The sequence below is a fragment of the Parasteatoda tepidariorum genome, chromosome 8 (genome assembly GCF_043381705.1).
Source record: "Parasteatoda tepidariorum isolate YZ-2023 chromosome 8, CAS_Ptep_4.0, whole genome shotgun sequence".
In the NCBI taxonomy this organism is placed as follows: Eukaryota; Metazoa; Arthropoda; class Arachnida; order Araneae; family Theridiidae; genus Parasteatoda; species Parasteatoda tepidariorum.
This window is the reverse complement of record NC_092211.1, coordinates 86,533,712-86,552,239: the sequence shown is the minus strand read 5'-3', so window position 1 is coordinate 86,552,239 and position 18,528 is coordinate 86,533,712. Positions and strand designations below refer to the sequence as shown.

Below are 18,528 nucleotides of genomic sequence, written 5' to 3'. Positions count from 1 at the left end.
ATATCCCTATCAAAATCTCCCAATTCATTTCTTAATGTCTGCGTAAGACTATCTACCTTGCTAATTAATTGCCCACAATCAAAATGCTCGTCATTTTGTTTTGATTTAACAAGGAATAAAGATAAAATAACTCATAATTTATGTAAATATTTAAACATTGCTGCCTTTATGAATGTTTTTTTTTAAAGAAAACAATCATATTTTGCGTTACACGTAAAGGGAAACCACGAAAATATCATTCAGATTGTTGACGCTTGAAGAGTTCCAGCGAAATGCTCAGTAATCGTAATGAATTTTTTTTATATAATAAATCATTTTTTTTTGCGTCTTTGACAGACAGTCAATTATTTCGGTGATTAGCGAGATGCTCTTCATATTTTTTGTAACTTTAAACTCATTCCAAAAATCAAAGTAGCGTGCAATTTAAATATCGGCGTAAAACAATGTTTATAAAAGTTATTAAAATAATTTATTTTAACCAAGATTAAGTTGAAATTAAAGTAATCAAATATTGCGTTAAATGCAAAGGAAAACCACGAAAAATTCTTTCAGATAACTGAACAATAATAAGATTACAGCTAAATGTTCATTATCGCAATGAATTATTTTTTTAACCATTAATTTTTTTATCATTCTTGACAGACAATTTGTCATCTTAGTGGATGTTGTGAAATACTTTTCTTATATTTTTAACTTTTAACACGACTCAGAAATCAAAGTAACTTGCAATTTAAATATCAGAGTAAAATCATGTTTATAAAAGCTTTTGTAGTAACCTATATATTATTTAAAATTAAATTAAAATTTAGACAAATCAAATGTTGCGTTAAATGCAAAGGAAAACCACGAAAATGTCTTTTAGATTGCTGAACAATAATCGCATTACAGCTAAATGTTCATTATCGCAATGAATTGTTTTTTTAACCATCAATTTTTTTTATCATCCTTGACAGACAATTTGTCATCTTAGTGGATGTTGTAAAACACTTTCTTATATTTTTAACTTTTAATACGACCCATATATCAAAGTACCTTGTAATTTAAATAGAGGAGTAAAATCATATTATGAAAGACTTTTTGAATGAAAATAATTAGAATTTCCATTACACACAAATGAAAACCAAGAAAACGTTTTACTAGCAAACTAATTGTACGCTAACAGGCTATAATGAGACTATATCTCAGCAATTATTATCATTTTCCAATTTATTGTGCTAAATATGAAATTTAATGTTTTGACTAGCTTGGAATGTTTACTAAAATGTTCTTTATTTAATTTATTTATTAATTTTTTGTAAATACATTGTGTTTCATTTTATTTGAAATATTTGAATTTCAGAATGATATAAAGAATTAAATTTTAATAACATATTAGTTTTTTTTTTTTAAAGTTTAAAATTTTACAAATTATAAATCTTTAAAAAAATCTGGAAAAAAAAATGTGTCAGAAAATTTGCAAATTTCAAATTTTTCTGGCAATGAGACTGAATGTTATCAATTATTATTAAACATTACAACTTATAAGAATCAAATGAAAAAAGAACAAATTATGTACAGCTGCAATAAACAAGCACCGCAGTTCACTAGAGGGCGTGGATATAGAGTACAAACTAGTTACTAGACCAGTGATGTCAACGTTCACTGTGACGTCCGTTTGGTCGAGTGATTGATCTTTTTGCCTTTATATCTATGGCTGCCACTCAAATCTGGAGGAAAAAAATTCCCTGTACATATTATACACAATATATTAAGAGGAAACAATTACTGTGCTCTTGTGTCAGCTATATTGTGCTAACTATATTTATCAGTTTTAATTGCTGGAAAAACACCTGAACATATTTAAATAATGCTACAGTAAATAAAATAGTTTAGTATAGCTAAAATATCATGGTTAAATATCCCATAGATAACGCTTTGAGTAGTCACCATTTTTTAAAAGACAAAAATATGAAAGAAAAATTCCCAGCATTTTCCCTGTTATTTTAGGTGATTTTTAAATTCCCTTTTCTCCCTGTGGAGTGGTAACCGTGAATTATATTTGCTATGACAACTTATCCGAACGTTACGACACATTTTAACACATTGTTTTCCCTACAATAAACTAACGGGGAAAAAAGGACATTTGAATTTCAGAAAAATTCACAGTGGAATTAATATGATTAAAATGTCTAAGAGAAAAAGAGTGAAATGCCATTTGCAAGTACCTCAAAAATTTTATTTAAAACTAAAGAAAAAAAACTACGAAATAACTGAAGAAATGGAAGCACATCAACATTTCTGTTGCGAGACTGCAACTTAAAAAATAAAAATGATACCAGAAAAAAAAGCTTATGAGAAAATTTCTACATATCTTCAACTTGTGCTTATTGAAAGAGAACAAATTTCATATAAGATTTCCTAAAATGCTCACAAATGCATGGTATATAAATTCAATTTATTTAATAAAAGATGTTAAATATCAGAGAATGTTATAAACAAATTTAGAAAGAAGAAAAAAATTAACAGCAATTAGAAAACAAAATAATTCATAATAATAAAAGTTTGCTCTTTGTGATCAATCTATTTATGTTTCAAATAATGTTAACACTTTTTTAAAAAGTAACAAAGAGAATTGGCAATTGTGTGGAATCAAGCTATTGTTGTAATGAGAAAAAAACAATGCAGGTACAAATGTCCGAGTTCTATGGCAAGAACATTTTAATATGACATAATTTTAATCTAATTTTCTCATCACGTTTTCATAATTACAATACAAATTAAAGAGCAGCCGCTCCAGAAATGATTTCAATCAGTTCTCTAGTGATTACAGCTTGTCGAGTACGGTTGAAAGTCATTGTTAATTTGTCAATCATTTCACCTGAAACGAGAAATTTTTTTAATCAAGTACTTTCAAAACAGCAAAAATATATTTTAGTATACTCTTTATCATAATTAGTGAAAATAAATGGTGAGACTTTTCAACCTATAAGAATATTAAGTTAAGTTTTTAGATCCAAAAACCCCGGAATACAATCACCCCTGTTTTATAAGACTCTCGACAGCCAACTTTAACACCAACTTCAGTAATCTTCAAATGCTAATGGAAAATTATTTTCCTATCGTTGCTGCCATCTGCTGGTAACTTCAGAAGATACAAAAAAGGACTTTACATAAATTTGGGTACAGTAGTAAGGGTTACAAAGGGGGGGGGTCAAACAGAGAGAGGGCAACACTGAGGAGCTGCTTTATTTTGTCTGTTATGCATATGTTCCCTTGATCACTTCCCGAGTTTATTTGCAGTAATAAACAGAGAATTTATAAATTCAGTTATTTTAGAGCACAGAAGTTCAATTCTTTACGATAGGTAAACTTTTGAAAATCTAATAAATAAATAGCAAGGAGAAATAAAAATGGAACCCTAACAACTTTCTTTTTAAAGTGAAGTGATTTTTCTTACACAAAAATACTAAAGTAAAATATATTGCTGCTTTATCTATGATTAGAATGCACAATCAAAATTGCAAAATGGAGATTTCAAATTCATGTCATAAAAATATCTGACTATTGCCAACTAGAATTTGATTTATTTCATACAGAACCCTATTCAAGAGAGTCTTTGCTTTGTTTTCCAGTATTTAATTATATTTATTTATCGAAAATAAGCTCTCGTGGAAAACAATTTCACATTTCAAGAATATGCTTCCTAGAAAGAGGAAGAATCAATGAAATACTTTGTGCTTTAAATCATATAGTTATTTCCTGTCTTTTTCTCTACCCCCTTCAAAATTTTAATTCGATGTCAATCTCACATCGCCACAAAAAGACTATGTCCCAAAGTATGACACACATTAAATAACAAATTGATGAATAACATAAAATATAAAAATTGCTTTCGCTTTAAATGGCGATTTTAAAGTGACATACTAATTTGTGTGAGAAAGCATATAAATTGGAATAATTATATTTTGACACAAAACCCACAACTTTTAAATCACTTCCATTTTGACATCCCATTTTTTCATGTCATATACTATGAGTTTAAAGTATCGTTGTGCATTGAAAACATAAGCCTCTTAGTGAATAGGGCAACCTTTAAATTAAACTGGGTTTAAGTTTTTCTTTTTTTTTGGGGGGGGGGGGAGGAATGCTGGATATTAACAATGATACAATGTCATCCTAAACAGCAACAATAAAAGTCAAATATAAGTATTCCATTTTTTTTCTTACATATTATCACTTGATTAATATTAATACTTTAAAAATTCACTAAAAAAAAAAACCCAGACATCTTTTGATATCTTGGAAGGACATAAATAGTTACTATTTGATGCCCTTTTTCAAAAGTACCTAAAACATTGCCAGAAAATAATATTTCATGGGTGGAGTCAAATATGAGTTTTTTTTAAAAATAAATATTATTATATATTTCGAAATTATTGTAAAGGAAAATTATGACTTTCTTTTTGAATCTTGTAAAAATAAATAAATAAAAAATTTCTAAATATTTAATTGATTTTTTTTTCTTAAACTTAAGAGTTTCAACTGTTTGAAACTGATGTATGGAGAGAATGCAGTCTATACTACCAAGTCTCTTACAAAAAGTTATAAGAAATTATAACCACTTTTTCCTACTGAAAGAAAATATTTTAACAATTTTACAATTCCAGATTTTCCTTGACTAATAGGAATGCTGATATATACAGAAACAATACATAAAAAATTTTAAAATCACAAAAATAAATGACCTAAAAAAAGGTAATGCTGATATTTATGAAAACAATGTATAAAAATTTTAAAATTACAAAAATAAGTAAACTAAAAAAAGGTAAAAGAAATGTAGTAGTGAAAAAAAAGAAAGAAATGGTGACATTACCGGCATTCTTGCTGGCACCATCCATAGCAGTCATCCTAGAGCTTTGCTCAGTGCATGCATTCTCTTTCATGGCATAGAATATCATAGATGCCAGTGAGTATTCTTGATAAGACTTGATCACATCAGCATCTAAACTGTCATATATGCTGATCTTCTCAGCATTGGAAATTGCATCAGCGCTGAACACTGGAACTTCGGTAGTTTGATAAGAAACTACTGATCTGTAAGATGAAGAATCAAAATAAATATAGTCAGAAAAACAAAAATATTTTAAAATATTTATATTGCTCAGAATCATTAATGATCTTCTCAATGCAGTGACACTTAAATTTAAAAAAATACTAATTGCCCATTTTAATAGATTAGGATTAAAACTACCAAATAGGACTATTTATTTCCATATAAATCTTATACTAACCCAAGCAATTTCAAGATAGATTAAAATTGAGATCTTTTAAGTACAAAGGTTAGATTCAGGATTTCCAGTCAGAGTCCTGTTTTGTAATTTTGAGAAAAACAATGCAAAATTTCATGAAAAATAATTTCTTTAAAAACTTAAAGAGAACACCGGGAGGAAAAACTTTATATGGCAAATTCTTTTTTGCCTCCATTGATATTTTAAAGTTTAGAGAAAAGTTATGTTAGGCAAATTAAGCATGAAGTTAGTAAAGCAGGAAATTTTAAATTCTGAAAAATATATTTTTCAAAATGTAAACTGATTATGACGGGATACCCTGGTTTTAAGTAGACCACTGTACCCCATGTTTAGGGTTTCACAAAAGATCACAATTATTTTTCTTAATATAAACTTAAATAGCTTAAATTAAAGATCTAACCTTGAAAAATAATTTATTATTCAATAAATTTCAGAAGGTAAAGCACTTAGAGTTCTAAAAATCACTTGGCAGTATTAAATAACTTATTGAAATAAAAAAGGCTTATTTTAACTGTGCTACGCAAATCTTTCATTGATTTGTAGTGCTAGCAAAGGACACAACAAAATAAATAAAAATATTCAGTAGTATTAAAATAATTGAGCCTGATCACAAGTGCACATAGGTCCAACCTACCTTGCCTAATATTTAATAAGCTATGTATACTTTAAAAGTTAGAAAATTGAATAGACTAACTAGTCACAAAAAAAAAGGGGAAATTAAAGTACTGTATAAGTTTGATTTCTTCAATCAGTTAAATACTATATTATGACAAGGAAACTAAGTAATATTTAATAAGGAAAAATCTAAGGGAAAAAAACTATTGCTTTGTTTTCCACTTCAATTAGTTAAACATTATCTTAATAAGAAAAACCAAGGCATATTATTTTATAAGAAAGTATTAAGTAAGGCAAGTAAACTATTTTATATTTATAGAGTGATTACTAAAATTGGTTAAATATTATCACAATAAGGAAATTGAGGAAGTCAGGGCATTAGATAACTACAACATTTCATAGACTCACTAAATTTTCTTACTTGAATCTATTGAATATTATCAATCCCTTCTCAAATGTGAAACCACAGTTGATAACATAATCAGCAACCATAGTAGCATCTTCAAACGTTGGAGGCTTTTTACCATAATCAGAATATACAGCCATGATATTTTGACCAAAGTGCCTAGTGAAAAATAAACAAATATTTTTTACAGTTTTTGACTTCAGCTATGATTAGGAATTGTGAATAAACTTATTACAAATAAATTAAAGTGTTTCCATCCAATATTGCTGTATTTGCTGTCAAGCTAATAAAATAGACAAAAAAAATTTATCGAATCTATAAGCATTTATTTACAAACTTTAATCATTGTAATAATTATGAAAAATAAAAGTTCCTCAACTTAATCAGGGGAAAGCTAGAAACTTTAGTTTTTAATAAGATCAAGAGAATTTAACATTTAAATTCTGTAAATTAGATGTGCCATGTAGCTTGAAGAAATGAGAATCATATTGAAATAATATTCCTCTGACAATTGATTCCAGGAATGATGTTTTTATGAAATTAGAAAAGCAGCTGATGTTAAATTGGAAGAAAAAAAATCACTAAAAATTTGAAACCTAATCTTTTCAAAAATGTTTGAATAAATCAATATATATAATATAATACAGGCAAGAGAAATGTAAAAAAAATAAATAAATAAAAAATTAATAAATAAATAAGATAATAATAAACAGGAAAATAAAAATAAAAGTCGGAACACAACAAAGTGCTCCTTCATTTTTTTTAAAAAGTTTACTTTCTTTCTTACATGATTTCTATAATCTGATCTTCATTAAATCGGAACAAAACAATTGACTTTTCTTTTAATTTTTACATACACGCAGAACATTTTAAACACTAAAAATAAAATAATAAGTAAATAAAAAGCTAGTTTTTTGTCAGATTGTTTAGTAATATTGCGTAAAGTTAATTCCTAATGACAGTTTTGTATTTATAACTTTAATTGCACAGATCTGACTGAAAACCATTCTATATAAAGTTGATTATAAAAGTAATGTATAACTTATTCACTGTTAAATAATTGCAAGAAAGTTAAGCTACATACAATTTTCAATGTATTTCATAAAATGTTACATAATACATAATAAAGAAATATTAAGAGATTATTTCAAAATACTAATACCAATTGCAGTTTCAAGCCTTTAATTTGGAATAATAAATAAAAATCAAATTGTAGTAATAGTAGAGAATATTAAGAAAGGATGATAAATATTGCAAGTAAATACTTCTAAATGAAGAATAAATAATATATAAGTAAAATATATTTTTGGCTAATTTTATGATGAAGGCAACAGAAGAAATCTAGATAATTTTGTTAATTATGGAATCCTACTATACAATTATCTGGCCAACAGGAATAGGCTGAAAACATTGATAATTGTTTTAGCCATTTTATTTATATTATATTGGGCACATGCTCCGCACCAAGAGACTTTGACTGTGTTGTTAAGAAGTACTGGAGAGCTAGACGACTAATGCCCTAATAGCCAATGGCTGGCATTTGTTTAATAATAAATAATTTATATTTTACATTGAGAAAGAGAGCATTTTGGATAATTGTTGCACCTATAAATTGACAATAAAAACATCTTAATGCAAAATTTATAAATTGTCTTTTGCATATTTAGTACAATAAAAACATTTTATAAAAAGATTTATTGCAACAATTTAAATAGCATTAAACTAAGCCCAGCAAAAAAAAAGAAGAAGAAAAGCGAAATATAAAAATAAAAAGCAGAACGATGTATAGTGCCTGGAAATAAGTAGGGCCCATATTTACCTAAATAGGATTTAATTCAACATAACTCACTGATAGTTAAGCAAAATTTCATACAAAGTTCCAGCTCAACTTTTCAGCATTAATTCTTCTAATATGCCCTTATAAATGATTTTATTATACCATTCACTTGTAACAATTCTATTAATAGAAAAAAGGAAATTATTATGCCTAACTGAATATCTAGCTGAAGGACATGGAGGACTTTTTGATGGAACTAACTTAACACAATTTACGCTACATAGAGAGAAAAATCACAAAAACCTTCCACAGTTAGGACGACAATAAAGGGGATTCTAACCTATGATCCACTTATGATGTTTTACATGGCTCTTTTATAAACTATTCGAGCCAGGCATCTGTCACTGCTTGGACTCGAATCCGAGTCCCCTCACTGGGGGCCCTAAAACTCTGCACCTCAAATGACAATTACTCAATTACTTTGCTTTCGATGGGTTTTTTCAGGTGAATTTTTTCTCCATGTGGGGTTTTTTTTTTTCAGTTGACCCACTTTGGCAAGCCTTGCTAATGTTCAACCAAGGAATGCATTAAAATCCTTCTACAACAATTGTCAAATTGTTCAGTAATTGTTATAAGACTAATCACTTCAAATAAGAGGAAAAAAAATAACCTTCTTAACATAGCTCTACTCTTGTCTCCAATACAGATAACTTTCATATCAGAAGAGTCAGACACTTCACTAATCATAGCACGAATCCTTTTAGCCACACTGCTGTGAACAGCACCACAGAGACCCCTGTCTGATGTCACAGCAATGATCATGGTCCCGGGTTTAGATTCATCGGCTTTAACTTCTGCTGAGTCATAAAATGCTATTTTCAAAAAAATAAATATAAATAGAATATATTAAAAAATACAGACTATTCATAGGCTGAATCATAAAATGTTATATTTTAAAAAATTTTTTTTGATTATACAGTGCAACCTCGAAAATCTGGACTACTGGGGGGTTTGGAAGGTTCAGATTTCCGAAATTTCCGGATTTTAGATACGTTACTTAAATTGATAGAATTATCGCACTCTCGAATTCGCCAGGCCGATTTCACGCTTAAACACGCGTGCATAGACCTCCAACGTCAACTTTTAAAACTTAACATAAATATACACTTCAAATAATAAATAAGAGACATTAAAAATCAAACTTTTGTCATTTCCCCCCGTAATTTCCTTATCAGCTATGAGCTTTCATTCACTCCCCACCCCTACCTCTTCATCTACTGCATCATTGTTGGAGTTTTACACTTTTACATTTTTATTTTAAGCTATTTTTCTTTTAGAAATTTTTTTCTTGCGGACTGGACGTAAGAGTCCGGATTTTAGAGATTTTCGATTTCTTGCTGTACTAAAAAATACAGGCAATTCATAGACAAAGTACGCATCTGAATAACAAACATCAAAATTTGGTTCTTGTAAAAATGATCTAGTCAGAAAGAATGATTGTCTACCTTGATTCATAAAACCAGGATGTATGAGAAATTATTTATAGTTTACTGAAAGCATATTAATATATAAATTTTTATAAACGTACGAATATGTGGCATATGATAAGTTAATATCATGTTCCTGACAATGTTAAATTATATCAAAGTAGAAATTATAATTATAATATCAATACCATAACAAGAAAACACTTTTGTCTCTTAAATTGAATAAAAGTTTATTTCCCTCACACTTGCTTAACATGAAACTACAATTGAAATTTTTTCTACAAAATAGGGAAATACCAGAATAAATTATTTGTTATTAAAAATGCTACACAAATCATTAATAATAATAAATTTAAATATACGTCTCTAAGATGAATTTTAGTCATTTAACATAATAGTTATTTGCGATACTTAGAAAAAATGAATAAAATAAGTCTTACACTTTGTGCCTTCACCAAAGGGTTTAGCTTGCCTCAGTTCACGTTCAGCTCTAGCATACTTAGCAGCTGATACCATCTTCATACTTTGAGTAATCTTCTGTATGTTGCTTACTGATTTCAGCCGCATTCGAACTGGAAACAAAATCACATCATTGAGCAACAGTAAATAAAATAAAAAATTATTTAAATCAGATCACCCCCCATTTACCAATCAAAATTCTGAAAAATTGTTTTAACGAAATTTATTACTCAAAAACAATATTACAGTGAAACCTCTCTGTTCCACAGCAAAATGGTTATTAATGGTAGGGTTACTTTCATTCACTTTAAAATGTTACAACATCTTTTGCAAACGATTTTAATTTTCTTGGTGTGGAAATGCCACTTGTGTTGGCATCATGACGAATGGTTCAATGAATAAAATAAAAATTAACTCTACTGATTTAATAATGTGTTAAAACAAATTTACCAATTAAGAAATATTCCAAATAAAGAAAGAATTATGTTTTTTTTTGTTTAAGTTAGCATTGAATTTTGTATTATAAAAATTAGTTAGCTCCAAAAGATGAGAAGAGGTTTGTTTGTTTGAGATGCTTAGTTTCTTCTAAAATAACTTTTTTTTTTAGTTTAACTTTCAACTCTAAAAATAAATTATTGATAGTGCAATCTGACTGCAACATGTGTAGATATCTTTCAGAGACTGCCATAAAGAGCTCTCTAAATAGTAGCCTCCCACAAATATTTTGAATACATTTTTAATCTACTTATTTGCTTTGATATTTTTTTGTGTTTCCACACTTGACTTTTTCTCCATTTGACACAGAGGCTTTCCCGGTCGCCGGGAGAGGTTTCAATGATCTCTCCCAAAGGTTTCCTTCAAACGCAAATCTATGGAAAAATTATTAACAAATCCATGAAAAAACTATTTACTTTTACCTTTCTTTTTTAATTAAAAAGAAAGGTAAAAATCTTAACTAAGAATAATTCAAAACTCTGGATAAAATTCCTAATAGCATATAATTGATGTTAAAAGCAGGTTAATAGTATGCTTTAAAAAATAACATACATGAAACCTAACCTTCTTTTACTACACTGTGAAATCCCTTTAACCAATAAATAAAGAAAAAAACTACTCGCTATAAGAATAATTAAAGAACAAAACATGATTCAAATGCAATGTTAGGAAAATATCCAACGATTAAAAAAAAGTAGCATGAAAGAAAATTAAAATTATAACTTAAAAAATCTCTTGATAAGAAAATGTTCAATATTTTATGTACCAAAAAGTAATTAAAAACATTTTTCTAATTACCATGGAAAATTCTAAAATTTGGAGGAAAACAAAAAATTATATGGATAAAATTATTAGCTGCATTTTTAATATTTAGCATAAAGGAAAGCAAAGAAATATGTAATTAAAAAATATTATTCGTAAGAAAATTTAAGAAACTATCATTTCACAAATAATTTGCCCTAATTTATTCTTTTTCTTTTGAATTTAACTAAGCAAATTTTAAATGAATGAAACTCCAGAATGGTTAGAAAATAATTGAAGACAAATCATTCTCGGTATGTAAGAACAAAATCATGCATATTACTTACTATCCTTTAAGGTTGCCATATTCCTGGTTTGAATAACGCTGAAAATAATAACAGAAAAATTAATAAAAAAAACTTGATATTAAAATATGCAAGTCAAGGCAAAATGAAAAAGACAAACTTAAATAACTTTAGTTCTAAATATCAAATTTTCAAAAACTAATTGCCAATATTAATGGTTTGAAAGGTAGAACAAAAGTATATAGATTAATGAGTGATAACTATTAAATTACAGATACAGACACAAAAAAACATACTTTCTCTGAAAAAACATTAACCTCCTTTTGATGGATTTAGTTATTTGGCATTCAAAATAAATGAAACAAAATAAGCCAGAAAGTAAAAATAAAAGAAAAAAACTAAATCCATTGGGGAAAAAAGTTATGTTTATTCAGAGAAAGTAAATCTTAGTGTCAGACTATGTAATTTAGTTAATAGGCTAACACTAAGCAATTGACATATCCTATCTGAGCTCACTCTTTTGAACCATCAAAATCGGCACTTAGTTCCTCAGAGTGATATCTTTTTTATTTTGCCATCCTCTTTTAAATGGAAAAACTTTAAACCATAGTTAGACAACATAGAAGCCCTCCAAAAAAACATTTGCTGGGGGAAAAATAAAATATGAAGCAGACAACAGCATAATTAATGAAAGGTAGATGGAGGCTGCATACGTGATGTGACCAAAAAGAAAACTGCCAATTTAGCCCTAAAATTAGTGATCCCACTGTTAGGGGAAGAGCAAAATTGACATTACTATTGCTTTACAATGAAAATAAACGACTAAGGTAAGAAATCCTTTAATGTAATTTTATTTATTGATAAGAATGAGACACAGTTGCCCAAGTTTAACACAAAAAGTTAAATATGACTTTCGCAGTGAAGAATTACAGGAGCAAAATTATTAATATTACTTAATTCTTAACATGATAATAAATACTTAACACTAAACATACCAATACTTTGAAATACAACAAGACTGATCTTTTGACTGGTTATGGTATGCTTAATGTTAACATGAGTGCAGTTCTTCAATTTCATTTTAATTTGGGATTATTTAAATTAATCTTCCTCTGATTTTCTTAATTTTAATGTGTATGTATATATGCATATTTTTGTCAGAAATAAATAAATATGTTAAATGTTTGTCATTTTTGTAATGTTATAAAAGCATTCTGTACTAAAAAAATATCATGAGCCTGCAGAAACTTTTGGGTTGTGTGCACCGATACTTAACTTTTTTTTTTTTTTAATCTTTCTATGATTAGGTGCCCATTGAAAGAAATGGGCAATTCTTTTTATCAGCAATCATATTTCAGCAAAATGAGCTGCCATATAAAATGGCCAAATGTACAGTAAAATACTAGAGTTGTTGTACATAAAAAAAGATTTCTCAGCCTGGCAATCAAATTTAGCACATAGCAAAAGACACTACAAAACAACCCAAAATAAAAAATATTTTATAAAATAGCATATTTAAAGGCCAAATGCAAACAATTAATATTTCAAAGATTATAATTATAGGTTGTAAATTTTTACTTAAATAATTACAAGAGTATAGAAGCCCCATTAGAGATGGATTAATAAATTATAGGTGCTAATTGAAATCTATCAACATTTTTTCTATGTGAAATAATTTATAATTATGAAAACATAAAACTACAGAATTCTTATGCAAAGAAAATGACATATAGGATTGTGTTGCAACTGGAAACCTCACATATCATTTAACTAAAGTCTATTTGTGTACAGTTGGGTGTTGCTTAATTTGTTTTACCATTTCATGAACTACTAATGTTTCTTTATGTATTACTTGTTTATTCCTGCAAAAATAGCAGGACTCTGTCGACCGCAGTTGTTTACAATATAGCTTAATAAGTAATTTCATTTCCAACTCTATTAACTTTAGAAGTTGGTTGAAATTTTAAGTTGGTCATACAACTGTACAACCACCGTAAACATGGTGACCCTTGGAAAATGAACCTTTTACTGTCTATTAAGTCTTCTATTTTCCTATTGTTTAAATCTCAATTACTTACATAACTGATGTGTAAATAATGAACAAGTTATATTGAGTATAAACATCACAAAGCTCAAGATTCATAGTTAAATTTAAGTTAATAATTAAAAACATCGTGAGGAAACTTAATAAAGTAAATCAAGATGTTCAGTTTACCATGGCGAGAATATAATTGCTTTTGCTGCTGAAAACATAGTGAAAATTTTATTAAAATAATTTTATAACTCCAATGTTTATCAAAAATCGAAGACCGACGACGACCTTGTGGTACTTCGACTTCGATGTTACAAATATTGCCAGTTGAAACAACTAAAGTCTCACGCGATAAAGCTTATTTTCACTAAAGCAAACTAATTTGTTCATTTTTCCGCAAGTTCCTGTTTTAAGAAAATAAAATAACTAGAGCTGCACAGTGGGCTATTGGTGACGGCCTGGGAAGCATCCTGGAGGATGATCCGAAGACATGCCATCACAATTTTGATCCTCTGCGGAGGGGATGNTTTTTCACTTTTACCGGTTTTGTGGAAAATAGTTAATCGTGAAAAATGTGAGAGTGGCTCTTCAGATTCTTCATTTTTCTCTGCCGCGACTGGAAATACGCGAACCGTATTTATTGAGTATTTATTGAGTTTTTGATTGATAGATTTGTTTATTTACGTCGTACTACTAGATCTGCACAATGGGCTATTGACGACGGTGTGGGAAACATCCCTGAGGATGATCCGAAGACATGCCATTACAATTTTGATCCTCTGCAGAGGGGATGGCACCCCTCGCTTTTGTATCCCGACGACCTGAACGCAAAGTCGAGCACTTTACGGTAGAACATTTTAACGAGGACCCATACAGCCCACCCTCGGTCCTTACGCAGACTGATCCAAGTGATTACCCACCAGCACACTGACCACAGCCAGTGATGCTTGATTTCGGTGATCTATTGGGAACCGTGTTTTAACGATCAGTTCACTGCGGGCGCCTGAGGCTGTTAGCGGCTCTTTTCTCATCCATTTTGAAATTTTATCTTTAAGGTGGCTCTTTCTGGTAATTGGAATGGCCTTTAAAGAGAGTTTCTCCATGTAGTGGCATAGAAAAAGGGGCGACTCAAGCGATCCGCATGTGATGGCACTTTTGCATGAAATAGATGATAATTTTAAAAGTTCGAATGTTAGATTGAACACTATTTAATGATATAGAATATTAGTTCTAATATTAGGGATTCAAGAGTCCAGCGTTTTCTAACACGGCAGTATTATATTGCATCTTTCTAATGTTAAATAATATCATTTTGCTACCAGGGTAATAAGAAGATACATATTTTTTTCTGTTCATTTACAAATATTTTTCCAATGTGCTATGGATGTCCCTTCTCTAAAAAAAAGAGATGCCATTTTGTTTTCGCTTGCATAAGAAAGAATATCAAACATTTTCGTTTTTAAATTTAATAAGTCACAATCATATATGGCAGTACTTTTACTTTCGTTACTTGTACCGCCGGTACAAGTAAAAAGTACGTACTTTTACTTGTACTTCGTTACTTTTTAAATTTAGTACTTTTACTTGTACTTTCGTTACTTTTTTTGGGAAAAAGTACAAGTATTTGTAACGGAAATGTCGAATGAAATCGTTACTTTTTTCTAAAACTCGGTAAGCTTTCTAAAAAAAAATTTAAAAAAATGCTGTCAAAATGCAATTATTTTGCAAAATGAATAAAAATATTAATTTGGAAGTTATTTTCATTCATTTCCGAGTTTTATGCATTTGTTTAATACATTTTAAATAAAAATTGTTGGATTTTGTTATTACGTTTTTCAATTTTCTTTTTGANTCTTTGTAAATATTTTGTAAATAATTTTTCACTTGTTTCTTTTATTAATTTTCACTTGTACCTATAATATGTTCAATTGCGATATACCTACGTACTTAATCCAGATTATATACTGTTTTCTTTATTTTAATATACTGTCATCAGTGACTAGGCACCCCCCTTTTTCCGCCCCACCCATTATTTATTTCAATGCGATGAAAGAGCAGATATCCCCAAGGGGATAGGCACTCTGTAAAATATGATTAGTTAGTTAGTTAGTGGATGAAGACGAGAAAATTGCCACTACACCCTTTTAACATCTACCCCATATTATCTCGGAGCTTCGCTCCGAATTCACAAACTTTTTTCACTCAGATGAATGAGCTAAAGCCTTTATTATTAGGCTGGTACTCAGATTCAAAATTTAAATAGGATACAAATCAATTTATTAATATACTGAATACTTAAAACTTACAAAAGCTCTCTTTGCAATTAATTGTACGCGGAGAGCATGAATGTCATTGAAATGAAATACTAACTAACAGGGTCACCCAGTGTTGCCAAATTGGGCTACTTTTAAAAGTCCGCTACTGAAAATCGAATTTGGGCTGCTCAGTATCTTTGGACCGCTACAAATCTTAAAAATGCGCTACGTTTTTTTCTTACAGGAATATTTTTTTTAAAATTTTTCCGAAATTATAAAACTATTCCGAAAAGTGTGCAGTTTCTTTACCTTTTTTAAAAATAAAACTTTTTTTTGTTGAAAACGCATCTACTTCAGTTGTGGATTCATGATTTGTTTTGCTGCTGGGAATCTATTATCTTTCCATATCTATGTATCAAATCGTAGCTCGTAAAATCGAAAGGATATATAGGTAATTCTTTGGAAACATGACATTTCGTAAAAAAAAGTTTCTTCAAATTTAAAGTCCTCAAAAAAAATTTTTTTTGTTTATTTATTTGGTTACATTCATTAATATCTTACTACAGCAGTGTAGTTTATTGACATTTTCTCAAGAAAAAAATGTAATAGAAATTCACCAAATTTTGAATGCCAGGAAAATGACATATTAGCTTAGAAGTTAAGAAAAAGTCATTTTAAGCTAATAGTAAGTAACACAACTTAAAAAACTCAAAAAAGACAAATTTGAGAAGTTAATTTTAACTTTCTTATGAAAATAAAATCCAAAAAAAAAATTTTTGTGAAAAATTTTAATAAATGTTTCAAATATAATGAAAGTGAGAGAGTAACACACACAATGAGTTAGTTTTTAATTTTACTACACTTTAATTTGCAAAAAAAAACAGTTAAANAAAAAATTTTTGTGAAAAATTTTAATAAATGTTTCAAATATAATGAAAGTGAGAGAGTAACACACACAATGAGTTAGTTTTTAATTTTACTACACTTTAATTTGCAAAAAAACAGTTAAAACAAAGAAAACAAAAAAACTTTCTAAAATTTCATTAATCTTGAAGCTTTCAGTAGAAGCAAAATGCCTGGGTAAGGAGCAGGCATTTTTGAATTTGTGATATTCTAAGAAAATTTGACACAGACTTTTTTCCCGGGCCACTTCAAGTGTTTTGCCAGCACGAATAATAAACTTAACTATCTTATCGAACTTAAATATCTTTATGACGACTTCAAAACTTCTACATAATGATAATCTTAGGAATTTTTTAATTAATTTTGTAAAAATTCACATTAAAATTAATTTTATAATAAATTTACATCGAAATTTTTTTTACAATATTATTTAAATTTAAAATATTTAAAATCTTTTTATTTTACCACTTTACGACATTCCTTAATTTATACACCCAAGCATCGTTTAAAGTCTGACAGAATTAAATTGTACAGTGATGTTCTTAGCTTATTCTTCATATTTTTAAATATCCGTGTTTTGAAAATAAAAAACCTAAAGCCTTTTGCGTTAGAAGGACCATGAATTGTTTAAATTAATTACTTTATCCACTGTAGAAAGAATCAAAAATGTTTTTGTTGTTAGGCACAGAATAAAATTGTGTATAGTAATCAATCATTAAATAAATAAATAACTTTAATTACATACGAGCATATTACAATCTTTCATGAACTGGGTATTAGGTTAATATTTGTTTTCCCTCTCTTTACATTATAGTTTTCAAAAAAATTTTTTATAACTGTGTTAATGTCCTGGAACTTATATGCCAGGAAAATGGCAGCCAGGATAATGGCAATTTCGCCATTTTACAGCATTTAACATTACTTTAAGATTTTTGCCTAAGACGTTTACTTTCTGCAGAAAACATCAGGATTTCTTGAAATAACTAATGTAAATGTAAATAGTTTATTATTAATGATTTCAAGAGCATAGACAATTTAAAAATGACAATTTAAAAACCTTCTCACCCTGTAAAATTTTTTGAAATACATTTTGACTCGGAAAGTTGGTTCTTTATTCCTGCAATTAGACATGTTCTGATAGTATTCTAATCAATCTCTTAACCTAAGATATTGATTGCTGGCGCTATCTATTTTGGCTATAAATTACTAAAAAAACTGCCAGGAAAATGACTGACAAATTATTGACAGAAAAAATTATTTTCAACGAAGTTTTTGGGAATAATACCCTCTGCATGTATTCTAGAAATGCTTACAATGGTTGAGATAAAAAAAATAAACGAGATATTGAAAAATTTATGGGAAGCTTTGAAGCTAGTTACTATTGGAAATATTGTTTAAGACATACCAGGAAAATGACATTTTGATATTCAATTAAATATTTTAACTATACAAAACAGTCAATGCTAGTGCAAAGTCATTTTAAAATGCTAACAGCTATGTTATTTATGAATTTTTTTTAAAAAAAAGTTCTTTTAGTAGTATAGTATTAGACCTTGGAGCAAGGGACTGTGAATTGTCATATTTCTTGAGAATCACCCATAGATGGTAAAATGCACGGCGAGTATGATGGAAAAAAAAATCTTTAAATCCAACCATTATTAACCGTTTATCTCCCATAAAAATAAATCACGTGACCTTTAATCTGAGTTAAAACGAAATATTGAATTTGACTATTTAGTGTATATATATATATATATATATATTG

At 28.5% G+C, this 18,528-nt stretch overlaps 1 protein-coding gene across 1 annotated transcript; it reads right to left on the bottom strand.

Moving 5' to 3' along the window:
- Positions 1-2,665: 2,665 nt before the first annotated feature.
- Positions 2,666-14,084, bottom strand: LOC107437767 (ATP synthase, gamma subunit). The gene is made up of 7 exons (XM_043047511.2): positions 13,789-14,084; positions 11,616-11,653; positions 10,014-10,145; positions 8,757-8,958; positions 6,325-6,468; positions 4,853-5,073; positions 2,666-2,857 (listed from the first exon to the last, which is right to left on the bottom strand). The coding sequence occupies exons 1-7, from the start codon at positions 13,824-13,826 to the stop codon at positions 2,757-2,759; spliced, it is 876 nt and encodes a 291-aa protein (XP_042903445.1). The 5' UTR covers positions 13,827-14,084; the 3' UTR covers positions 2,666-2,756.
- Between the last annotated feature and the right edge of the window lie 4,444 nt (positions 14,085-18,528).